Source organism: Ambystoma mexicanum, chromosome 3q (genome assembly GCF_040938575.1).
Source record: "Ambystoma mexicanum isolate Mex_15411 chromosome 3q, UKY_AmexF1_1, whole genome shotgun sequence".
In the NCBI taxonomy this organism is placed as follows: Eukaryota; Metazoa; Chordata; class Amphibia; order Caudata; family Ambystomatidae; genus Ambystoma; species Ambystoma mexicanum.
Genome location: NC_090926.1, coordinates 239,496,222 through 239,523,496, shown reverse-complemented (window position 1 = coordinate 239,523,496; position 27,275 = coordinate 239,496,222). Strand labels below are relative to the sequence as shown.

General features: G+C 45.1%; 1 protein-coding gene across 1 annotated transcript; it reads right to left on the bottom strand.

Moving 5' to 3' along the window:
* Positions 1-26,659, bottom strand: LOC138582385 (keratin, type II cytoskeletal 5-like). The gene is made up of 9 exons (XM_069653650.1): positions 26,006-26,659; positions 25,485-25,708; positions 9,665-9,725; positions 9,245-9,340; positions 8,602-8,766; positions 4,400-4,525; positions 3,906-4,126; positions 2,317-2,351; positions 1-894 (listed from the first exon to the last, which is right to left on the bottom strand). The coding sequence occupies exons 1-9, from the start codon at positions 26,531-26,533 to the stop codon at positions 641-643; spliced, it is 1,710 nt and encodes a 569-aa protein (XP_069509751.1). The 5' UTR covers positions 26,534-26,659; the 3' UTR covers positions 1-640.
* Positions 26,660-27,275: the final 616 nt, after the last annotated feature.

Below are 27,275 nucleotides of genomic sequence, written 5' to 3'. Positions count from 1 at the left end.
TCTTGGTCTATCAACTTTTATTAATTCCTTCTAAGGAAAATGGAATTATTGAAGTGAACTGCAATAGGAATTCACAATGTTTTCACCACTTCCTGTAATGATAATGAAATCATGTGCAGTTAACGTTATCAGTTTTACACATTCAAGTTCAAGCCAAGGTTTGCCCTCAGTATGTTATCTGATACAAGGAATTCGTAAGAGTGTGACATGCTAATGGGCAGAACCTGTAACACTAAGGGAGAGAGAGCAGAAAGAAAGGGATGGGCAGCACAGAGATCAGAGCAGTCACAATGGGCAACAAGGGCTGGCTGCCCATAATATCCTCTGTTCATTTACAGTGGATGTCTGAGAAGAATGTTTCCCCTCTTAAACTCCAGGGGTCCTGGCTACTCGCCTTTAAAAATCGAAAAACGAACTTGAAACAAACATATGGTTAACATTTCAGAACACATCTGGTAAATCCGGGAGAAATCCCTCTTAACATGCTTGCTACAAGCAATCATAGTCAAAGCAAGGCTTCTATCAGTGTAACCGGGATGTGGCCTAACATGTATCACTAGAATGTATCCCTTTGGAGGATTTAGTGGGGTATATGCGCTCCAGCAATGAGGGGGGCCTTTGCATTCAGGAATCGTGTGTTCTAGCGACGGTAGCTGCTGCTCTGAGAGGACGTTGTTTGGATAATTTGTGCTTTCCTTCCATCACTTGAGCCATAAGAGCTGAAACTGCTTCCTCCGCCAGATCTTTGTCCGCCTCCAAAACTACTTCCTGCTCCAAAGCTTTGTCCTTGTCCACCTGCAAAACTACTTCCTCCTCCCATGCTGTAGGAGCCACCGGCGCCGTATCCAGCACCAGCTCCAGCTCCACCTCCACCACCACCACCGCTGAGCATAGCTGCAGGAAAAGAAAAAATAAACAGATTCATATCTGAGCAGAGCCCTTTTTGAAACCTTTTTAGTTGCATGAAAATAAAGCTACAATGAAATAGCAATTCTAAAACTAGTTTCATTATATGGTAAGTTAGCTTTTTGAATGGGACTTAGGTGTTCAGAAGAAGCAGTGCCACGCTTATATGATTTGTTTAACTCGTAATACTGAGAGGTTTGACCCTGTAGTAGAATCACATTGGGGAATGTAAAAGACCAGCGATTTGAAGCAGTTGCGATCTGGATCTTATTTTACGAAAAATGTCTGATGCCTTTCATAGTAGCCCAGCAAACATCTCAGAGAGCTCCGGTCCCCAAAGCACACCAGATATCTGCATAGGTTTGCTGGAAGGACCCAATGACTACTCGGACAGCAGTCTCCGCGCTCTATTCTCAGCATTGAACCTGCATACTGAATGCCTTGAAAGTGGTGCCAATATCACCTACTTCTCTCTACTGTACAACTGGCTGTGCAGGGCTGAAGGCACCTCAAGTGCAGACCTTTGAGTGCACTGTTCTTTTATATTATTGGCTTGCAGGCTCATATACTCTCTCCCCCACTTCTCAGCCTTATGGTTATTAGGTGGGCTTACTGTGACCAAGTGCTACAAAAGCAACACATGTGTCACAGTCCTACGTGGTGAGCTGTACAGTGACTTCACTCGCAAACACTATATTACAATATATCATGGGAATAGTATGCTATTGCCTCCGACTAAACCAGCAGCTGCATCCTTTAGCTCTCCAGATGTTTTGGACTAAATTTTCCATCAGCACTAGCCAGCATAGTCAATGGTGAGGGATCATGGGACTTGCAATCCAAAACATCTGGAGATCTGCAGGTTGCCTGTACAAAACCCACCCCTCAGTTTGTGGCCATGCATGCGTAGCGTGGTGAGCGATACCCAACACATCTGTTTCTCTTCCAGTGTGTACTCCTCATTTGACTTGCACCCAGTCTACTCTGGGCTCTGTCTGCTATCAGATTTCTTTCTCTGGAGTCTGTCAAGTAACAGTACACCTGACAATCAAGCCTCCGAGTTCAAAGGGTACATCTCAAGGCCATCGCACAACCACTGACTGATTAATTTCAGCACTTCCCCTGTAAGAACTGTCCATATGCGCATGCTCTCATTCACAGGAGCATTACACATTTGGTTTGCCCTCTTCTGATTGGAGCTGTGTTTTGATCATTCTTTTATTCCTAGAAATACATTTTTACCAAATCAACTGAAAGTACCAGACAAGCGGAAATGGCTGCTCTGTCTGTACTATCCAGCGTCCAGCAGGGCCAGTTAAGGGCCAGATCGTGTTTAATCAGCGTGATGCCCTCTTCCACTGAAATACATTTTACTTCTGACAAACAAATTAAAATGACTTGGTTACTTACTCATGGTGACTTTATTGGAAATTACGCCATCCATTCTGTAAGGAAACACACATATTGTTTAAGAAAATGAGAAATCAAAAGTGCAAAAGCAAATAATCTCTCCATAAACTCGTGCTACTGATCGAACCCCTGTTTATTGCATGCAATCTAAAACATCATTCATGGGCGAACGTGTGTCCATGCAATGCTATTTGGCTGTGCATGAAGCGCGTTACCATTTGAAGATTGAAAAGTGCTGCTGTCTCTACACCCTACTTACATTCAGACATCTGGATCGCTTGATAACATATTATCATTAAAACGAACATAAACCATTTGTGTGACTACATATGTTACCAGATTACGACGAAAGTGATTTAACAAAGGAGAACACGGCTCACATTGGACCACTGGGGGGCAGCATGTCAAGTTGGGGGTAGGCTGGCTGCATTTATTGACCCTATGAAGGAGCATTTCTGGAAGCAACACGTGGTTGGAGACCTTGGATTCCTAATATCTCTCTGTGCTTGCATATCCATCGGGAGTCTGCTTGTTAGCGTCTCCTATCAGCTTGTTCGGTAGGAGTATGTCGGTGATGGTGGTGGGGCCGTGAGTTTCTGCATATTCTGGAGTATCATTGTGAAGAATATCTTTTGAATACATTCTGGCAGTGCCTGTCCTGACGGGTGCCATGCCTTCATATGATAACACAGGACCATCATGCATCATGTCTTTCAGTCAAAGAAGGCTTCCGCGTTTCACTTTTTTGTATCTTTATGGTATTACACCTACTGGTATCTGACTGCTGAAGGTTTGGATACTATGTTTGGTACACTGTTGGGGTTGGGAAGGAAAGCTAGTTATGGCCATTGTTTACCTTGTCTCTGTGACAGCATGTCTGGTAGGACCACTTGATAACTGTCGGTTGTCAATGTCATGTAAATATTATAGTGTTATATTAAATTGGGATTTAGGGTTGGCATTTATTAGATTCTACACTGTAGTTGTTTACTTTCATTTTCTACAGTTCTTTGTGAAGTCATCATTGCTGAGCTTTTTACAAGGGAACCTGGCAGATACTGCCAGTTGATGCCGGGGAACAGAGGCCGGAGCACAGAGGCTTTGGGTGCTGAAAGATTAAACTCACAGTTTCTTACCCTTTGTATGTGTGTGCGGCCTAGTTACTATATCCTGCTTATATGATACATGACTCTCTTGCTCATACTTCACGACATGTATATTTGCATGCCCCATGTCAATTGAGGATTTGCTCCCACTGCCCAGTGGTGAAATGGTTGAATTAGTGTGATTAAAATACTATATTAGTCAGTCTGTTTCACATGGGATAGCAAATTGTGTCTGAATTTAACATTTGCTTCTTCAGATGGACTTTAATAGAGGTATGCACTACTATTGTCCATTAGTGCTGTTGCTTTGGAAGGTTTGCACATATGCCCATCTATTAAGTAAGGCAGCTGCTCAAACGCTTATGTAGTGATTTAATAAATAATGAGATTGAAGTCATCTAATCTGAAACAATCAAATGCTATTTTTCAATTTTTATCATTGCTTTTCACACCCAATGTCTCTCCCCAGTATATGACACCTACCTGCCCTCCTCTCCTTCCAGCAGGGTCCTGTAGGTGGCGATCTCAATGTCCAGGGCTAGCTTGACATTCATCAGTTCCTGGTATTCGCGCAACTGGCGTGCCATGTCCTCTTTGGCCTTCTGCAGGGCAGCCTCCAGTTCACTCAGTTTCATTCTAGCATCATTCAGTGCAAGTTCACCCCTCTCCTCGGCCTCTGCGATGGCGGTCTGAAGATTGGCGCACTGGCAATGAAATTGAAATTGTACTTGTAACATAAATGTTTGACATCGTCAATTGTAACTGTTTCCAGTACAACTGCAGAACATCATATGAGAGTTGGCAGTTTAAATAAATTGGCCTTGAAAGTGAAAGCTGTACGAGTCTAAAAAAGAGGACACATAAAATGATATTTGCCTTAATTTCCAGTTGTAAAATATTCTTCAACAGATAAACTTTAAGTAAACTCCAAACAAACAAAAAAACTCTACTATTCTACTCCAAGAGGCCTGGTGTACCTGCTTTTTCACGTTTTCAATCTCAGACTTCAGTCTCTGGATCATGCGGTTCAGTTCGGAGATCTCGTTCTTGGTGTTCTTGACGGTGTCTCCGTGTCCACTTGCGCTCATCTGCAGGTCATCGAACTAATATTTAGAAATAAGAGAAGTTAGGAAGCATCTGTCTGCAACAGAAATGTGTTAATGACATTACTGAAGGCTTCCAAACTGCATGCTGATGGTAGCACTGGAGGACAAGTGGTACCTGATCATACCAGGAACACCATGCCTTGTTGAGACATTACCCATCATTTTAATACCATGCATGTTAGTTTAGATTTTTGAAAAGGTCTAATGGCATTGTTGAAAGTCTCTAGTTTAAGCACTCATAATGTATTTCTCTATAATTATGCCACAAAATTTGCAGAATTATATGTCTCATTTGGTAAAGGGCAACTGTGAAAATCTTCTTGGTAACCCTTCCACTAAAACCCATTCTCCATCTTGTTGAAACTGTAAAATGCTCTACCTCAATAAAGAAGAAGGTCAACCTTCTGATAGTCAGTCCCAACCAAGTAATTTTTGAACTGGTCTTGCAATAGTTGTTTAAAGTTAATTATTCTTTCGTATGTGAATTGTAGTTTGGGGTGTTTGAAACTGGGAAGTGTTCTTTCTCTTCTTGGTACAGTAATAACTCTTTACATGAATCAGCCGCCAAAATTGGTGTCTGGCTGTTTTTAGTTTGGGCTATTAGGTGGTGCTGTAAGCGCTACTTTAAATGCTGAAACTATTGTCAACAGAAGAGCTTCAAATATGGGCTTTGAATGTGGGTCTGTAATTCTTTTCCAATGGAGATGATATATGAGGAGAGATACACAGTTGTAATCTCACCCACTCCGTGCCCCTAGCCAATGTAATCCCTATGTCTAATTCCACCCATTCCGGCCCATCTTGGAACTCTTCGATTTTGAGTGAGCTCTTCCATGGAGGCAGCCATCTTGGATGACTGTCTCTGGAAACAATCTGGCCATCTTTGAATGGTAAATATATCATACATCTTCCTATCCGGTGGGACACAAAGGTCAAAACTGTTGGCTTTGCCAATGTTTGTTTTCTTTAAAGTTATACCGTTCTATACTGTTAATTTAAAATACAACTGTTCCAGAATGGTTACTTTTTAAAATAAAAGTACTTTGGCTGCGATGTGCAGTATTGTGATAGCCCTTTTAAAATGTGTGAGTGACTTATTATAAATTGTGCTGCTGCCAGGACGGTGGGCTTCACTAGGTGCGAGTGTCCGAGGAGGATCGGCTACATCCTCTTTGCAGCTCTTGCTCACAGCATCCCCTTTGCACTTTCCGGGACCAGCCCGGACTGGCCTTGTCTGGGGTGTACTCTGCTCTCTCACCATTAGCTTCCCTGACAGCTGCAGCCTGCAGAGCCTCAGAGCTCCTGCGAACGGGCGGGCTTTGTCTTGTGCCAGAGACGGTTTATTGTCGGCATTCAGATTATCAGCGGCCATGCATGGAATCCGTCAACCAGTCTCGCCAGTCTCCGGCGGCCGGCCCTTCAGCCGATGTCCTTTTTCTGGCAATGCTTGTTTTTCTGTGACTTTGAGTCAATAATGCACGAGTCCCAGCATGCAAAGTAAACATGACTGGGTGATTCGATCCAGCCATGTTCTAACTGGAGGCATCAGCAAATGCATTTGTCAGCTAATGGACGTGTGTGTTATCTGTTTTCAAGGATGAGATGTTTGCTGGTCGTTTTGTATTCAACCCATAAGATAAGCTTCTCAGAAAGCTGTCTTTCTTTAGATTTAGCATGGATAGGCATTAGCGCCAAATTGCGTTTACCGCCTAATGCCTAGCTGTGCTGGTGCGCACCTGTCGTATGTACGTGCGCTGCGCTGAGTGACTGCATCAAGGGGCTGATTCATGGAATTATTTGCGCCAAAAAACGGGGATTTGTGCGCCATTATGCCCACAAATCCCGGTTTAACAAATGGGATGGCGCACAAATCCCCGTTTTTCGGCGCAAATAATTCCATGAATCAGCCAAATGTCTTTATTTTCAGCGGCATTTCCTTGATATAGCAACAGTCATGTGTCTGCGACAGTGGCCTCTGTAACGTCACTATTTCAATAGGGTGAGGGGCGTCATTTAAAACAGCCGCGTTTCATACATAACATTTAAGTACACCCCAGTATGCAGCTGCTTTTTATGTACCCATGCTCGCCAATGCTTTATATTTGTCAGGAGGGGCATTTTAAGAAAGGAACTGAATTTGTCCATTGGCATGAGTGAGGTTTTTGGATGGTGAATGTAAAAATCTATTAAAACAGCAACATTTCATTTTAAACCTAATTTCTCCGTTCTGAAACATTTAGAGCTGGCATACACGTACCACGTGTTGCAGATTCTGTCAGGATAACCAACAGCTTTCTCTTTCAAGTGACTGTTTTTATTTATATTATTTTACAGTGTTTGCTGACATGACGTCATGGTTTGTTAAACTTGAACCCCGTCATGACCACCACTGATCACTCGAACAAGTTTTAATAATGGCTGTGTGTTTTATTCTTCTGTTGTAGGCAGTGGTGGAAGTGGAAAAAAGAACCAGTGGTACTCTGGCTCCATCGAAAAGGAGGGAGTGGGATGGTCGAACAGATGGCGGGGAGTGGAAGCAGGGTGCGGGTGTCCTCTGGGGGGGGGAGTTGACCAGGATCACACACTTTGTTGGATTTCAAGGTCTACAGTGATAATGTTTTATAGAGTTTATTTACAAAAAACACAAATTGCATAATAAAGCCACATGACAAAGAATATCATTGTGGCTTTCATTGTTACAACCTGAATGGTAAACTAGAAGTCCCACAATGAAAGATAGTGCCAATCTGAACATTCCCGTTACCACCATTGTACTTTCAGTGATTTAAGGCATGTAATTAAAAAAAAAAACGTTGTGCAATAAACAAAGATAGATATGCACAATCTGTTGTCAGAAATGTCCAGCTCATTGTTATTCATGTTGAAAACATTTGATTAGTGACTTCAAGCATGTCAAGATAGTAAATATCATGGCTATAAACGGGTGCATTGCAAGCTCTTTGAGCGGGATATGTTGCATCATGCATATCAAAGGCTCTGCCGCTGATAAAAGAAATCTGTTTGCAACCTGAGCACCTTAACGACCTGCATAGCCAAGGATGTGTGTATGTGTGCACAGCTGTGACTTGGAAAACTGGAAGTGCTTGAATGTACGGCCTGAGCGGATTCTACATTTGGCTCAGGAGAAAGAAAACGTGTCAATGATACGTTTCTTGAGCATTTGAACTAAAGGTACACTCTGTAAAAAGCAAACAAACTAGTGGTATGGTGTACCAATGACGTGTTTGTCTTGGAAGCAAGGCAACGCAGCACAACTCTGGTTCGAATCCTGATCCCGCGCTTAGAAACCATTTGCTGGTAGTACGCGCATTATAAATGAAAAATAAAATAAAAATAAATTAAATAAACCAGTTTGAAAACAACCTAATTCAAAATGTATTTACTTTACCTGATGGTGTCATTGTTAACATGACTGAAAGCGACTTCCACTGGCAAATAGCAGTATTGTCACTCAGCTTTGAAGAAGCCACAACTACATAGGGAAGTCAGGGCAATAGACATGAATCCGTACCCAATATCTCCCAACTTTCCATCTGATTTCTGTTTGGGCTTAGGAATGTTGGTAAGTGTATTGATTTGGGAACATAGAGGCTCTGCCTGCAGGTGCTTTGGTGGAACACTGTCATCTGCTACCCTTGGCTCCTATTGTTGGATGCTTGTCTCCCCTTCATTGCCCCTGTGCCCTTGTAAACCCACGCTCTCCCATGCCTACACGATTTCCAACACACTTTAAAATTAAAATGAATGTCAGTATTTATACCGTGCTTCAAGCCAAACTCCAGCCTCTAAGCGTGGGACGGGGTATCAAACCCATGTTTCGCGATGCTGTCTTGTGTTCCCAAGATGTGCACATTGCACCTGAGCAATCCTCCCAGCCCTTTCAAACTCTAAGTTCACATTAAGTGGAACAGGAAATATAACAACTACCTGTGGCATAGCTCTGTGACTTTCATTGGAGGTCCTTTTCAACATAGGAATTGAAACTATGGGTGGGGACTACTTTATAGTTCTGTGGTGAAAATGAGAGCTTTGCTTATCAGTACAGCACTTACCCTTTTTTTAAAGGTCTGTTCTGCTTCTTCTTTACTCCTTCTGGCAATGTCCTCATACTGAGCTTTGACTTCAGCGATGATGCTGTTCATATCCAGGAATCGGTTGTTATCCATGGACAGAACAACAGAGGTGTCAGCAATCTGACCTTGAAGCTGATTGAGTTCCTGAAAGTCAAACAGAAAGAACTTGAGTCTGGTCTCAAATTGTTTCACTGATTGAATTGCTTTGATACCAGGGGTAGAACATTACAGCAGTGAAGAGCCAGTATAGCGACGACACAGAAGTGGAAGGCTGCACGGGGTGGGGTGAAGGATAGAGAGGTTGTTGAGAGTTGAATGAGCAGATAATGGGTGTCAGCTCAGCGGGGAAGTGGGAGAGATATGAGATAAAGAAAAGATGGCGGGGTGCAGAGGGAAGGAGTGAAGCATGGCAGTGGGAAGAGATAGAAGCTTGGATGTGATATTAGAGATGGGCTAGGCACCGTCATCAGCAGACAGGGATAAGGATATGCAGCAATGTTTTGTGGCGAGTGAGCTCAGGGAAAAGAGGATATACATGCAAAATGATTAAATGCAAAATGGCACAACCTTTTATAGCTTCTGGGAGGACAGTGGCAATTTCTGAGCACAGAAGAATAATTACCGCTTCATATAGACTTCTTAGGAAGTTGATCTCGTCTGTTAAAGCATCAACCTTGGCCTCGAGCTCCACCTTATTCATGTAGGCTGCGTCCACGTCCTAAAAGACGGTCAGACAGATAGAATCACTGATATGTTTAGACGTCTGTGACTAGCATGACAGCAGCTCTGTACCTTCTTTTTATTGCATCCCAAATAATACCATATCTACTATGTCTGATATATTAGGGCAGTGATCTGCAACTGTCGACTCTCCAGATGTTTTGCACGTCAACTCCCCATCAGCCTTGGACTGCATTGCATTGCCATTGGTGAGGGACCTTGGGAGCCATAATCAAAAACATCTAGAATAGCACAGGCTGCAGACCCCTGTACTAGGGTAGATGTTAGTCCCTTTTCTATGTTTGCAACCTTAGCAGCTCACCTTCTTAAGCACCACAAAGTCATTTTCTGCAGCTGTGCGCTTGTTTATTTCGTCTTCATATCTGTTGGAGTAGAGTAGGAACAGCATTTAGACTAATCCACTGAATGCAAGCATGCAACATAGAGTCCCACAGTACATATTGCTTGACATCACTGCTTCCTTTGCTGAACCCCATTTCTCGGCAAGTCTTTGCAAGACTGACGAGCTGAACCCAACATTGAATATAACATATTCTTCTAGCATATCCAGCACTAGATGCATATTTCATTTGAAGAGCTTCAAATACATAATTTTCTACCCAGTATCACAAATATTATTTTGTTTAAATACAGGTGACAATACCTTCCTTTCAACACTGCCCTAACTATATTTGCCCTTCTATTGGCCGATTGTAAAAAAGCAGTCCATCAATCTTTTCCCTTGCAGCAGCGTCTGACCCAAGGGGCCACTCCCCTAAAATGAACATATGCATTGCATTACAGTACAACAATTTATAAAGCATCACACGTTGGATGCAATGTGTGATGAATTCGACCATCTGCAGGGTGGGCGGGCACTCGGCTGGGCTTTTTGAAATGTTAAATGAAATTGAATGATGGTAGATCAACCTCTGGAAAATGTGTGGGGCTAATCCGCACACATTTTCCTTTGCCTAACACACGAAATACACATAGACCCGTGTACTCTGGGTGGACACAGCTACAGGCACCTGCCCTCCCACCCCCGTAATATTTAGTTGCAATATGACAGCCAAGAGTACATCAAGGCATTTTAGAAGGGGGAGGCAATACCTTCCTCCTGCCATGGCAGGCCTAATTAACTAACAAAGGCTCCATGGATCCGCCCTATCCTTTGTTAGCTGCTGGCGGCAGCTTTGCATACTAATCAGAGTTCATTCAAACAGGCCCAAGGGAGGCCTGATCGGAGGATTAATAAAAGACAGAAAAACCGAAACAACCTTTGATATGCTCTGTGTCTACTTGAATCCAGCTCTCGCCTCTCAGTATCAAGGGCAGTGACCTGTTATGTCTGGGACTATGTATTTACAGTAGTCATCCCCGCAGAGGGACCCCATTCAGAAAGTATGAGTATGTGGTTTGGCGGAGACCAAAAGTCTGGTCTCGCCACAGCTTCAAGCAAGACCTGCCACTTTAATCAGGAACCACAGAGAGTACAATGAACCAGAGAGACTTGATCCTCAACATACAGGAAGATGGGTGGGACATAGTATTACATGTTTTCACTCTTTTACCTTTTCTGTTGCAAAGCATTCTGGTTATGACCTCGTGCATACAGGAGATTGTTGGTGGGCACTCAGGATTGGTTCATTAAGGTAGGCCCCATTTGGCTTTAAAAGAGGGTCAAACTTGCAAGACTTTGCAAGGCATAAAATGAAGAAATCAGCATTGGACCCTGGCTGAAGGTACAGACTGCCTTACAGCTTCCACCAGTGAAGGAAGGCCAGGATTTCCAAAGAGGGAAGCAAGATCCCTCCCCTAAACATCTCCCAGGGAACAGAGGGAGATACTGAATACAGAGGACCCTCCAGCAGCTCCAGAACTGGTACCCAGCCAGCACACAGCATGCCCTGCTAGGCTCTGCAAGCAAGCTTCCTAGACAGGAAGTGCCAGAGAGTCTCAGAACCAAACCCAGGACAAGTCCACTGCCTGCAACACTCTCCTCAGTTTTGAACCGTCCACCTTAAAGGATAACACAAGCCCAGTGAAGGAGCTAGGAGGAGTGCATCGACAAGCATCAACCAGCGTCCGCCTTAAAGGACATTATTGAGTCAGTCGATCCCCTCAAGCTGCCACCAACTGCACCGCTGACTGATGTCTCGCTGCAGTTGCTAACGTTGTCTGAGACGCCTCCACCAGTGCTTCAGACCCGCCAACCAGCACTGAGACAACGATTCCTGACCCCGGGCTGCAGCCATCCATCCATCCTCGCTGACCGAACTGACTGCCGCCTGATACCGGCTGCTGTCTCCCATCTTGAACTCTGTCGCAGGAGCTGCAAAGCCCCCTGAAACTGACTCAACCCTGTCAAGCACTAAGAACTTCTACAAGCACAAGGTGCATTCTGGTTCTGCCCCCCTGGTCCTTCTCCGACCCATTGCTCCCTTGTGCTGAAACCAAGTATCCTTGAACTATTGCGATTAATTGTTTTACCGACTATCCTCCTGTCAGTATCCAGAGTGCATCCCCTTTCCTTCTTGAAACTGTCTGTCCTCTGCATTCCTTTACAGGGTGGGTTGTATTATGTAGTTTGCTAGAACTGTCTATTGTGATAACAATAAAGTAGATATTTTATACAACCTTGACTGGATGGTCCCTTTTATCATTGGATAATTGTATTTTTGGTGTGTTTCAACTAACCAACGATCCACAACCTTTCAGAGATAAGCCTGGCATTCCGTCCATGTTACCAAAATTGGACAAGGAGGTTTCTAATTTGCTTTTGTTTCCAATCTGTTCGGATCCCTTCTGGTGTACTAGAGGTTTGGGGCTGATTGATGGTTTAGAATATTCATTCCTGGACCACTGGTACCCTTGAAGTTGATTTGTCACACAAAGTGTTCTAACGTCTCTATTGACATATGGTTCAAATGTTCATTATCTTCAAGGGTCTTTGTGCTGCACAGTGAGCCTTATATGCTAGAGACCACCTATTGTAGGATGTAAACTGTGCCACTATTCTCCTTCTCGAACACGTCACTCCAATACAGAGCTCCATCAGGCGCCCATGTGTTCCAGAAAAGGGAACGGTTGGGCTGCTTTTTCTGTCTCCCCTCCCCCCACATCCCTTTCAACCTTGGAATTTGGTACCACAAACTATCCAGACTTCAGAGTCGTTTATCTTTCAAGAAAGCCCTAAAGCGTGGCTTTTCCCAATGTATGTCTCTTTCAGCTTCTCGGGCAGCCCCCATGATGTCTCAAATTGTCACGAACGCTTTATGAAGCACATAGCATGCAGGATAGGCTGCATTTTAAAGCACAAATATGGTCTAGAAACATGGACAGGTGCCCAATCACATTAGGACACCCATAAAGAAAACACAAGACAGTCATGGTAGAAGTAGTAACATCCTGTCTAAGAACCCATGTGTAAATTGTTAGATGTCATATTTCAACAGCTCGGCCTCCTTCCTCTTTCATCCACCATCTTCTATATATGCCAAGCCATACTGGCACTACCAATATCTCACCAGCTGCACCACCGCACTAAATGCAGTCTCTCCCTTTGATAGCCCTAAGCCATCTATCCCCCATTCAGCTAACACATTATAAAAGATACCACACTCCCCTACATGCCATCAAATATAATTGCTACCTAACACTCGCGTATCCGCATTCCCGTACAAATCATCTGAAGTATGTGAAGCATATCATTAATTATATGCTCCACTTTCATGCAAGCATACTAGTAGCAGCCTTCTTTGGAATGAGGCAGCATGTTAAATGGAAGCGTAAAAGCGAGCAGTAATGCTTTAACGCCTGCATTTAATGTGACGCCTGATTTTGCAGCACTGGCGAGGGGCAGGGAGAAGAAATGGCATATCCTACGTCTCTTGAGAGCACCTTTGTATGCCTGCATGAGATGTTCATGCATGTGTTCAACAAATGGATTCCTGTGAAATCCACCTTGGGTTTGTAGCTGGTCAAGACCAGGCGAGTACATAGGAACCCATTATTAAACGCGACCTGTAAAGAGTATTTTCAGGCGGTGTTTATATTTCCATGAGACGAAGTGGAAAAGAGAAACAGTAAAATGTGGATCCCCTTAATTTTACTCTCTCCTTGTGCACTCCCGCTCGTGGACATTTAAAATTGCAGGCAGGAATCACCACAGCATGTAAATGCTAACAACGTTGGTTGTCCACATCATGCAATTTGTGATCTTAAAATTACCCTGTATGCTTGTTCTGTAATGGTTAGTGCAAATTGTGTAGCACATCCCTACTATTTCTATGACCTCATGGCACTGACACTTTTCTGGTGTGGTCGCTGAACTCTGAAGTGGTGGTGGCCACGCATGTGTGTATATAAGGGGAGGTGACGGGACAGTCGCTAACATTAATATTTATTATTATTATCACTATTGAACGAAGGTGGCGGTATGGAGGATTGGAATCTGTTAGAGAGTATTATACCAAAACTGCCGAGATACGAGGAGTTTTAGTCAAAGAGAATGCTGGCCCAAGTCAAAGGAAGCAATCCAGGTGAGCACAATAATGCCCAAGGAGGGAGAGTGCTTGAGGTCAAAATCTCTTATGAATGTGGTTTTATTGTAGATGGATTGAGTATTCTATGAGGCTAGATGTAGGAAGTGAGGCGAGGATGAATGGGGGTGGAGTGTCTGCGAATGGAAAAGACGATGAGAATAGATATGCTTTCAGGATGAGCATGATTGATTTTGTTTTGCTTGTGTGTGAGGAGGTACGAGAGAGTAGCAAGAGTGAGGGTGGCAGGGTGTTGTCTTAATGATAGCAATACACAATGAGCTGATATGATGGTGTGAGGCAGTAGGAAGAGAAGAAAAAGGTGAATGTGTTGCATTGTGGTAGGGGAAATGTCACAGTGGAAGCTATGAATAGCCTTCGCTGGAATGGTAAGAGGCAAAGAACTGCCAAAAAAATTGTAAAATGCAGTATTTAGATGGCTGGCCAGGCATACAGTCTAACAGACAGCGCAAGAGAAGTAAGATAATCCCTTTATCCTCACTGCCCTTGGCAGAGTTGCCCAGTGCTGAGTCGCCCTGAGTCCTTGAAGGAAAGCTAGCATCCATAAGCTTCACCTTTCAATCTCGAGTATCAAGTGGTGATCTTGGCAGGGGTTCAGCCCTTCTTATGATATGATATGATAGGTTATTTATAACGCGCTTAATACCCAAGAGTTTCTATGCGCAGAGCCGGGGATTGAACCTGTGGTGCTCCGTGTCATCCAAGGCGAGCATGTTGCCCCTGAGCTATCCTCCAAAGACTACTCTTATTCCATTCCGGTCAGGGACTGATTAAGGGGTGTATGTTTTCTTTTGTGTGTACCTATATTGTTGTGACAGATATGGGGATAGAGTGCCTGTAGGTCCCCCAACCCTTTCACAGGTGTGTGGGGGTGTTTGTCAGTGGGGTTTTAGTGATATCCTGAACTAGAGGGAGGGTACTGAGGTGGGGGCAGCAAGAGCAGAGGGATGTTGTGGTCAGCTGTGAAAGGTGATGTAAACAGGGAGAGAGCAGTGTGAAAGTTAAGCCATCAGAAATGCAAGACTGAGAGGTCGCTGAAGGGGCAATCCTGGCAGCTTGTCAAAAATCTCACCTTCGTCACCTCCCAATCTCAGTTTGTAAGGGGCTGGTTCTGGTCGGGGTTGGACACCTAATGGCCGATCCTTGTCAGCTTGCAGTCTGAGTATGATGAGGTATTTTGTGAGCATCCGTCTGAGTTCCTGACTGATTGTACCACATATGTGGTTACGGTATATCTGGGAACTCCCAGCTCCTCACAAGAGTGTGTGGGTGCAGGAAAGTGGGGTAGTAAATAATTCCTGGCATGTGGGTGAAGGTGATGGCCAGGTATAGTTTGGTGCTAATTCATTGAACACTATGGAGCACTGAGCAGGACACCACATAATTAGGACATAAAATGCACAGATTTTGTTTTAAAATGAGCATTAAATTAATGTAAAGACTAGCTTAACAAATTGGCAGAATATTGTAGGCTACTTCTTACCTGCCAGCATTACAATGCTGCAGTTGTGATGTTTTTGTAGTTGGATATCAGTTGCTACTGTAAAAAGCATGTCCGGCTATGTTGCACCGTTACCACATACAAAACGCGGTATCGTGGCTGAAATACCCATGAGACGTCGGTGGCGGGGGAAGGAAAGTCACACCCAAATGACAATTTGCGGGTCCTGAGTTCACGCCCCAATATCCTGATAAAGGTATCATTTGTCACATGGCTGAGGGAAGACACAATTATTGAGGGGTTTATTTCTATTTCTTCCTCACTGGAGTGATCCCCTCTTCTGGGGTGCCAACGGCTCACTTTTTCCTCAAATGAACCCATGTTCTCAGATTCAGGGTGCTCTTCTCCCCTCACTGCAGCACAACCCTCTTCTGGGGTTCAGAGGGCTTTTCTGACCCTCATCGGAGTACACCCTTTTCTGGTGTTCAAGGGGCTCTTCGCCCACACCCTCGCCCTCTGTCTGTCTCTCAAACAGCCAGTAAAATACCATGCACACGGTGTACAAGCAGGAACAGGAAGTAATAGATTGGGGGAAAGGGCTGTGTCACGACCCACCCAGGATCCTAAGTGCAGGGCTAGGGATTGTGGGTAACATGACATTTTTGATTGAGAGAAGAAGCTAACCAGGTTATTAACACCACTGGCATCCATTTCACCTTTCTCAATATGTTAGTGGAAGGCTGAGCACCATCTTATACCCCACTGTAATGAATGAATACATTTTATTTTTCCTAGAGCACTCATTCACGCAATATGAGGACAAAGAGAGTGACATTGTTGGAAACCAATCCAACAGTCAAATGTAGCCTCACTGAAATCCACGCAGTCTCAGACAAGAATAGACACAGCAGATGGTAATGGTGGATGCAAGTGAAAGATAAGTTCAGGATCATGAGGAAAGCACGTGCAGATAGGCAGATGGTGATATCCGGGCAGTTAGAGAGCAAGCCAAACAGTAAAAACATGATGTCATTACCCAATGTCATTACCCTTATCTGTATATTCACACTGCGTTTTGTCAGCCACAGTGTCTCATTCCAGCTGGAATCAGAGATACTTGAGTGCACTACTCAAACTGTGCACTTCTGCCATGAGAAACTACATACAGCCTCCAAAAGGGCCACTGGTCGCAAGCTGTCAGTGCAATGGTCTGCCATCCAGGCCAGCCACATTTTGCGCCAATGCGCTCCAGGGGCGAGGCAGCCACAAAGCCATCACCTTGCACCTATATGTCCCGCAGACTCAAAGGACTTCACATCCAATTGTACCTGTTGGCTCGCCTTCAGAACTCCAGTGCTCACTGTGGCTCCTTTCACCCCACACACTGTTTAACAAGGTTTGCGGCCGCTGCACAGGTGCTGTTTCCTTTGGGGTCATCTGGGACTTTTGCCCATCATCGCAATGCCTATCAGGCAAAGAATGGCATATGTCTGGCGATCATCTTATCGTTGCGTCTTCAACCACACTGGCAAAGATGACACCATGTTTCACTTAATATTTGCTCTCTCATTCTCTTATTTAATGTGTCACTCCTGTCCTGCTCATCTGTCATTTCTAATATCACTAATCCAACTCTTCCTTCACTCACCCAATATCCGCTCACTCAGACTGTTATTTTCTCTGTGTGTAATTCAGAATTCTTCTATCAAGGCACCAAGCACTACCCAGACACCAGCTACCTCACCCACCTACCGCCATAGCTTCTCATAATCGGGACACACCCCTTCATTCAGTCTCCATCACCCTGCCCACAGTCACTCAACCCCTCATGACCTGTACCCTTATCAATGCTCCATCCCTTCCTGCCCATGCACTGGAAATCAACAACCTACTCACTAAACACAACCTGGACACATTATCCATCACAGAGACCTGTCTTCATGAAGCCTCTGGCCCGGCCCTATCTCTAGCCTTACCCCCAGGGTACACTATCTTCCGGAATGATAGACCCTCCTCCAGGAGTGGCAGAGTCGCCCTGATTGCTTAAGATTCCATTCCCCTCAGACAGTTTAACACATTCATTGGGGTGAATACAGACCTCTTATCACTCAAACTCTCACCATCACCCACATTTACAATCACCATCCACCTCATCTTCTGCCCTCATGGTCCCTCCCCTAACTTTGAGGCTAACTTACTTCATATTCTGCAAGATAATTTAATAGCCTCATCCAAAATCATATTGCTAGGAGACCTCAACCTGGGCCTCCATGACCCTAATGACCAACCCACTAAATCATTATCTGGCACCCTTGACTCCTTGGGCTTCGCTCAACGCATCACCAACTGTACCAACAGTAAAGGACAAACTTTAGACTGGATTGCCAACCACAACTGCAAAGCCTCCTCTAGCACCAACTCACCCTGCCCCTGTTCAGACCACCGTATTATCCACTTCTCTATCCCTAAGCCCAAAAAACCCAAAACACTACCCAACTCACTTCCTCCTGTTGTAACATCCTGCCTCTGCTCAACAATCCTTGGCTCCAGCACCCTTTCACCACCAATATCAAATCTCTAGTGGATACCTACTCTTCAACCCTCTCAGAAGCAATGAACACCTTAGCCCCACTAGTTCCTCATAAATCGAAAACAGTCAGACAATTAACTCTTGGTTTACCCTGACCTTCTTGAATGATACACCCTGAAACGACAAGCCCGGCTAACGTGACTAAAGAATCCTACCAACACTGCAAAACAGGACTTCTCCCAAATCACCAAATGCTACAAATCGGCCATAATCACAGCCAAATCAAATTCCTTTAATACCAGAATCAGCAATGTCAAGTCAGATGCTAAAGAGATGTTCACCATTTACAGAGAATTAGAATCCCCAGCAGTATCCCCTACAACCCTCACTAAAGACGAGACCTGTTGCGCAAGCATCCAAGCGGCACTCTTAGGCAATATTGCCACCTTGAACATGAAAATCCTTTCACAGGCAAAATCCAAAAATGACCCCACAGCCACTAGCAACAGCTCCCCCCTGCTCCTTTCACCTCTCAGTTCTTCTTCAGAGACATCTCTAAATAGAGGTCACAACATTGATAAAAAGTCTCAAACCCTCAAAATGCAAAGGCAATATATGCCCTGCATCCCTCATGAAAGACTGCGCTGACATATTAACCCCCACCATCACAGCCTTCATAAACACCTCCCACGCCCAAAGCACTGTTCCAGCCAGTCTCAAAGAAGCGTGGGTCCTCCCACCCCTAAAAAAAAATCATCCCTTGACCCAGCCATTCCCACAAATTACAGGCCAATCAAGACTGTCCCCTTCCTCTTAAAAATGTTGGACCGAGCAGCTTACCTGCAAGCCCAACAGCTCCTGGAGGACAATCAAATCCTTGGAATGCGACAATCTGGCTTCTGCCCAAGGCATGCTACTGAATCTTGATGTAAATAATCAGCTGGACAACATCAGGTATGAGGGTAAATCTGCCCTGCTTCTCCTCTTAGACCTATCTGCTGCATTTGACCTGGTCAACCACCAAATCCTGTGCCTTCACGTCTCCACTCACGCACACTTATTCAAGCATCACTTCTCATCCTCAGTGACGGCCTGGATCACTTCCTTCCTGGAAGGGAGAGTCATGAGAGTCTTCTCAGAGATCGCTAATGCCTCTCCCTCTCCCATCACTTGTGGTGTGCCACAAGGGTCCTGCATCACCCCAACACTCTACAATATCTTTACCAGGCCCCTATTCAACATAATAATAATAATGATAATAATTTGCATTTATATAGCGCTACAGACCCTCATGCATCTGAGCGCTGCTTATTATTACCCACGGTTTGTGGTGCTCATTTATCAACCTCAGAAGGATGAAAGACTGCGTTTGGCCCAGCCAGGATTCAAACCTGCATTGGCAGGCTCTGCACAGATGTCGAAGTGAGTGCTTTACTCACTTGCTTTCTGACTGGATGTTCTAGAACATCCTAGACTCCCTCAGCATAGCTTACACTAACTATGCCGATGACACCCAAATACTGATCCTCCTCTCAGGCAACTACACTGATGACTCCAGCACCCTTAACAAGATTTACTCTACAATACAGACCTGGATGGCAGCCAATCACCTTTGTCACAATAGTGACACAACAGAAATCTTAATTGTCGGACCTCCAAGCGCCCTAGAAACCCTCACAATCAATACACTGCCTTCCAAATTGACAATTGTTCCATTCCTGTATCAAACACTGCCAAGACCCTAGGAGTCTACTTGGATGCCTCACTCACTATGAGCAGACAAGCAAGCACCATTGGTTCCTCAGCAGCCTAATCCACCAAGGTCCTCAATGCGGCCAGACCCTTCCTCTCCAGAAACAACTGCCTAACCATTGCCCGTGCAATCATTGGCTCAAAGATTGATTATTACAATGACATATTCAATATGCACTCAGAGCAGCCCTGAATATCCCTAAAACAGAGCACATCTCAACAGCCAGAAGAGAAGCACACTGGCTCCCCATCCAGGAGCGCAATTCCTTCAAAACACTCTCCATTCCCCATTAGTGCCTCTCCAACACAGCACCACCCTACCTCTCCCAACGAATCACCAAAGCCCACTCTTCTAGACCCACTAGGACCCCCTACACTGATCGACTAATTGTTGCCAAAGTAAAGAGATGTAAAGTCGATGGCTCCAGCTTCCCATACCTTGCTGGCAAAGTTTGGAATTAACTCCCTCCCTCCCTGACGGCAGAACAATCTTATTGGATCTTCCACAAAGCACTTAAAACCCAGCTTTTCAACTAAACATTATCTCCCCTCTACTCACCAGGTTATTCCCCCTGCCACACCTACAACTGCTTGTTTTTTTATGTATGATAACTGTCACTTGGGTGTTGTACCCGTATTACTTTTGATATTGTATGATGTAAAAGATGCCTGTATGACACTAGCTTGACTAGTAGTCCTTCACCTGCAACAGTGGCTTAATACCTCTGGGTTGTATGCACGCTATACAAATGACATAAATAAATAAATAAATAAATAAATAAATAAATAAATAAATAAATATGAAACAACAGTATATATTGTCTCTACTACAACTATTCACCTTGTAATAATTCAGAACACACAAACAGCATCTTCAGACAAGCATAATACACAATTTTTGCTTTGGCTGGTAGGTTGCACAGCCATCAGTTGACAACTGTTGTGTACAAGATAAAGCGATCACGAGATGAAAAGCAATATTAACTCAATTCCAATGATTTCGACAGGATGCTTTGAAATCAAAACTCACTGGGGCAAGGGGAAAGTAGTGTGTAACGCTACAGTAGAAGAGATGGAGGTTTGCTGCAGCCACACAGGCATATTTTCCCTACCTGTCCTAGCTTTAACACTACTTGACTAATTATGTGAGTACCTGGACATGTTATGTTAATCTGCCACGTTAATGGGGAAACAACCTACTCACCAGTGTTCTGGCGATGCACCTGGCTCTACTTGGGGAATCAAAACACGCTGCAGCATGACTCACAATGGGAAACAAGAAATCCATCCACATATATCCCATCCTAAGAGAATTGCAATGACTCACTTTCCATCCTAGCCAGAATACTCTAAGACTGTCTGCATTACCTACAAGCAGGGCAGACCAGCCTCATAATTTTTGGGGGGTGGGATGGATGACAATTTTGAAAAATGATATGGACTGAGGCCATGAACCCATTGTGCTGTTGACTTCCTGTGGCCCCGCATTCAGATGAGCCCTTGAGTCTGAATAGCTATTACTCCTTCCTTTGGCCCATCAGCTACATTGTTCACCCCAATGCAGGGGCTGTTTATTTTCCCAAAGCAATGCTAATCGTTCGAGGTGTTAGCTATCTAAAGCATGTGCCCAGCAGTTAAGCTTTTGGCCTTATCACAGGGGGTACATTCATACCTCCTGGGGAGGCTTTTGTTCTCTGTCTTTGTAGCTTGTTGCTGCTGCTCCCTCGGTAATGATTTTTCAAATGTAAATGCCCGCCTCGCCCAGGTGAGAAATTTGACAGCTTCTTGGCATGACAGCCATTTCCCATCAGAGTCCCTGGCAGAGCAGAACGGCAGAGTGCTGCCTTTTGTCTGCAACCTCATCAAAGTGGGAGAGCTGAATCCATGCCTGTAAGGCAATCACTGCCTGCCTAGCTGCAAAACTCTGAACCAAGGCAAGTTCTGCTCCTCCAGGGGTCAGGCCACCTCTGGGCTTGAGACGAATATTATGTGCAAGGAAAACAGGAAATAGGCCTTCTCTTGCTGTGCCCCTCGCTCCTGGAGCACCAGCCTGGTGGCAATCCGGACGGCACCAACGCTCGTGCAGTTCAGCACGGAACTCAATACCTTACTTTTGTGTCACTATCAGTCTGCTCCTCTACCTACAGTTCCTACAGTGCCTTGTAGTCTGTTGCTCACCAATGACCCCAACCTGTACAATTGAATGCCAAAATGCAATAAAGAGAACTATTAAACACCACTCATCTATTTATGCAGACATTCTGCTTCACAAATAGTGAACCCTAACGAGGTCATTTTGTCAAGGGTTGATTGTAGGTGGGGGACCACTAACATTAGCACGTATGTCCTGTTGAGACGCCAGCATGCAATTCGGAACTTTTACAAAACAGAGTGCAAAATGAAATAATAAAACAGGCAAAATCACATTTACGCTTTCCTTTTTCTCTCCGTTTTGTTAAACAATGTAAATGCTGCCGGGAACACTTTGCAAACGGCATTTACAACGGGGTTCTCTGGAATCGGCTTGCTTTTAGCAGGTGCTCTTTGACGTTGGTCGAGGAATGCACAGCTAAAATGTTAATTCCATTGTGTACTACTACTCCACCTCCTAATGATTGTAAAATATCCTTAGTTTAAAAATAAGGTGTAGATAGTTAATGTCTTACTTTTATACCTACTTTTGCACTTTGGGGCTCAGAAAATTAGCACCTGAGTATTCACTCATGAAATGCAACTTTCCACTGAATATCTGAAGGTATATTTGACAGAAGACATTAAAATGCCTTCCCTTATCAATTTTACCCTCTTCCATCCTTTTTAGACCACAGGTACCATATCTCCCCCAACATTCCAGTGAGATCATCTCCAGCTGACGTCAAGACACCCTTCACCCAATATGCCCGGTCTTATCTCCCCGAAGGCGCCATGGGTATCATTTTAAAACAGATATGACATGGAAAGCGAGGCATAATGATTGAACACCTCCATTTCAATCTCCAGCCTGTTTTACAGTTCACACATTGGCCCTCATTACGACCTTGGCGGAGGACCATGGTGCAATTAGCACCATGGTCCATGGCGCTAAGGGTGCAATTCCGCCATGGTGGTTGGCGGACTTACCGCCCCATTCCGACCTTGGCGGGGCGGTAAGTCCCCAATCCCCATTTTGCCCTTCCCCATTCCCATTCTTGCCCCATAGGGCATAATGGGAGTGGGGAAGGCGTTAATTACGCCACCGTAAATTACGGTGGCGTAATTAACATCAAGGTCCCTTAGCACCATGGATTTTAACGCCTGCAAAAAGCAGGCGTTAAACTCACCATGGCGCTAAGGGACCTCGTACTCAGGCGGAAAGGGTCGGAGATGTTTACGCTGGCGTAAACCGCTTTCCGCCAGGGTCGTAATGAGGGCCATTATGTAGAAGAGGCACAGAGCAGGCTTTACATCTCCAATGTGCTTTGCCCTTCCGACTGGTGTTAACATTACATTTTATGCATGAATGAATTTTCATCCATGAAACAAATCATTCCCATGGAATCCACCTGGATTTAGCACCTGCCACAATGCAGTTGGCGTCCATAGGACTCTATTAGTAAACACCACATGCAAAGCGTAACTTGCAGGCAGCGTTTACTTTTTTGCTGCATTCAATGTGCATTTCTTAGAAAAAGATCCCCCCATGTCTTCGGTCTCTGGTTCATGATACATTTGTATCAATCATTTTAAAGACACCATCTACAAATACATCCCAGAAGTCTCTGTGTGCCCCCAATATGCCTCTGTAATGTCAACTAGCAGAACTAACCATATAGCTTCATCTTACCTCAGTCACACAGAAGGCACTGCACCTCCATCAATAGGGCCCTTGTCCACTCCTCAAAGAAGGTGGCGCACCCTTTCCATGTGCTGGTCTACAGATCTCTCCCAGGAGAACCTGCCCCCCCTAAATGGACTTTTCTGCTAGAATCGCCCAAAAAGCACTAGATGCCCAAATATGATGGCCCCTGCCAATCCCTCATCCCAGGCTCTACCAATTCAATGTGTGTTTTTATAGTTCTGCTTCAATGTACCAATCCCCCTTTCAGACCTAAAGCATTCTTTAACAGCCCCACACGGCCACCACACCCAGTCATCCAAGCAGCGCTCCATTCATCCAATCCCTGCGAGAAGTCGTCCCTCTCGCTTACCTTGCACAGCTTTTTACAATATTTCTCAGAAGGAGGCACGCCCTCTGCTCTGACCAATGAACTCAAATCACTACACACCGTTCTACCGATACATCGCAAGGGATACCAACACCACCTTTGCACCAACTACGTCAGTCTGCCAGTCTCTCACAAAAGGCATCCCTCTCTGCGCGTCGGCACACCTCATAACAATCATTCACAAAAGCAACATTGCAGCCACAAAAACTATTACAGAAGAACGTGCTGCTCCCTCATCACCAATGCGCCATCACTTCACAGACAGCAAGCACCACACCCTCTTCCTTGCCCAACATCTACTTCATTGTAGAAAACGCGATGAATATCCTTTTCTACTGAGAAAACTCTCACAGAGGGACTTCATGCGCCTGTATCATTCCACAAGCTCTTCCTTCACCTAAAGCACCACACCCTGCCACCTCACTCCTCCCACCCTTGCTTCACGGAAGCCAGCATGCCTCAGAGCGCCACTGACCACACCCTTCCCTCACAGGCGGCACTGTGTCCGTCCACCCCTTTCAGCATGACCTTTCCTCCTCAGTGACATGGTGCCCCTCCGCCCCAGCCAACACACTCTTCCCTCACAGAGAGCACCGTATCCCTATGCCCCACCCAACCCAGCACATCCTTCCCTCACAGATGGCACCAACCCCTATGGCACACCCATCAGACGATTCCATCACAGAAGGCAGCAGATCTCCCGTCTCAACACACACTTTCCTCAAAGATAAACCTTTGCAACTCAATCCCCCCACACGCATCTTCCCCATGCAGAAATTGCCCCATCGCTCCATCCCACTAACCTAACACATGCTTACCCCATGGAAGGGTCTGCCAATCACCATCATGATAATTAATCTTCCCACATGGACTGCATAACGCTGTCAACTCACCCTCCCTTATCTGTCCGCTAATCTCTCGCAGAACTCACCTAAGCACTTTTCCCCACCCAGTATCACTTTCAAGTAATCACTCCTCGAAGAGCCACTTCTCTGCTCTCAATATGCCACAATAGCAGTCCATCACGGAAGTCACAAGTGGCCTCATTTCGACCCATTACACCACACTTTACTCTCATAGAATTCAAAGTTCAACTCTATTTCTCTTGATATCCTTGTGTATTGATGTCTCAGCAATGGAGCCATGCTCTTCGGGTCACTTAATAAGCACATTGTATAAGGCCTCAAGGAAGGCTCCATTCTCGGACTCCCCACAGCCTCCTACCCTATAGGTTCTGTCCAGGAAGCGCTACATTTGTAGACATCCCACCCCCCTTTCTTTCCTCGCACTCTTCTACCCTCTACCCCACTGTCCATGAGTATCATCCTGTCCTATGTGGATATTAGGTGATAACCAAACTGTGCCCCCCTTCTTAGGATGCTCAACACAGTGCATTGTTTGGCCTGAACATTGCTGGGCTGGAAACAGGGATTTAAACAAACAATAGACTGGACCCAGAGGCTAAATGAAAAGAAGCAACTGCTGATTATGGCAGAAGGGGGTAATCATGTCATAGCATGTCACACGCCGTTACTAACTGACATGCTATAACATTCACATGAGGTGAAGCGTAGGCGCTTACTATTCATGACATAAGGCATTCATGCATGAGCTCTCTGCACTCGTGGTTCCTCACTTTTATAACTTACTTGTTCTTGAAATCTTCCACCATTCCTTGCATACTCCTCAGCTCTCCATCCAGGTGACCCTTCGCGTTGTTCAGGCCCTGCAGTTGCTGCCGCAGGTTGTTGATATAAGCCTCAAAGAGGGGCTCAATGCTGCTTTTTCGGGACCCAGTCGTCACGCCCCCCTGCTCCTGCAGGAGATGCCATTTGGTCTCCAGCACCTTGTTCTGTTGCTCCAAGAATCGGACCTGAGACCCAAGAAACACGGGTAAACAATCGCACACGCAGTGATGGCCATATTCCCTCAACTAAAGCATCCCTCGCTGGTAAGCAAGTACCAGCAGATGGCCACGTGGATTCAAGTCACTGACAGCAAAAAAGGACAGTCTTCAAATGTTATAAAAACTTAGGGATTGGATTGGGAATTTGTCACAAGCTTTCAAATTTCAAAACCACACATTTTATAGATAAAACACTTATTTTAGCACAATGTTAAATGAGGTCATTGGTTTAAATGTGAAAGGTCAAATCCCCTGAACTCTTACCTTGTCAATGAAAGCTGCAAATTTGTTGTTGAGCGTCTTGATTTGCTCGCGCTCCTGCACCTTTTGCTCAGAGATGGCGGGGTCAATTGTAATGTCCAGAGGTCTCAAGAGGCTTGGGTCGAATTTTACGTTCTCTATCCTAGTCGCCTGGACTTGACCAAACCCGGCACCACCACCAAAGCCCCCCATACCTGCGCCCCCACCAAATCCACCAAAACCAGCTCCACCTCCAGATCCACCACCAAACCCAAGGCCACCACCCATACCAGCCCCACCTCCACCTCCACCTCCTCCGGACCTACCCCCAAAAGCAGCACCCCCAAATCCCGACGATACTCCTGCAAAGGAAACTCTTTTGCTGCCTCCCAGGAGGACACTCCTGCTGCCAAAGCCACTGCTACCACCGGCTCCACCGCCACCGCTACCACCAGCAAACCTAACACTGTGACTACCGGAGCTGTAGGACTGCTTCAGTCCTCCAGTTGAGGAGGAACTGAAGTTCCTCGCTGACTGCCCATACAGACTCATTGTGCCGCTGTAGTGCAAACGGACCCAAGCAAAGAAATAAAAGAAAAAGGAAGGTGCAGAAACGGAGCAACGAGTGAAGGAGAGCGAGTGAACCCGTCTGCCCGGGGAGCCCCGGCCGCCCCTTTTTATTATCTTCCCCACGGACTGGGTTTGGCCTCTTGCAGGAGAGCTCAGTTTTCACCCATGGGCTTGGTATGCCCTGCAGCAACCTGTCACCTTTAACGTTTTAAGCTCGTCTGTAAAAAAAAGGCGAATTCCTCTCGCTTTTTTTCTTAGGTTGCCTTTCATTTAAAAATGTAGGTGCATTTTTTCTAAGTTCTTTTTTAAAAATCCAATATAAAAGAGTTTTTCGGGCTTCTTTACAACGTTGAAATATCAACAGTTTGGCGCCCCCTCCCACACATACCCTGCCTGATATATGTTTTAGCCAAAGATCTCCTTGTTTTTCACGCCCCGTCCTCTACATGCCATAACATACCCATCCGAATGAAAGTTGTATTTGCATGTTGACGAATATTAATAGTTTAGTAACCAACCTGCCACCTTTTGTTCTTTTTCGGTGATCTCGAAGCGCTATAAAATTGCCATCAGTTGACATGTGCAAGCGTTTAAAATACTGAAAGTAAAGAAATACGTTTTGAGAAAAACTGCATTTTCATTTGAAATATAGATATTTTACTCGTGTTTTCCCTTTCATATGCAGCCGTTAAGTCGCCCCTATGTATGTGTTTTAGTGCAACAA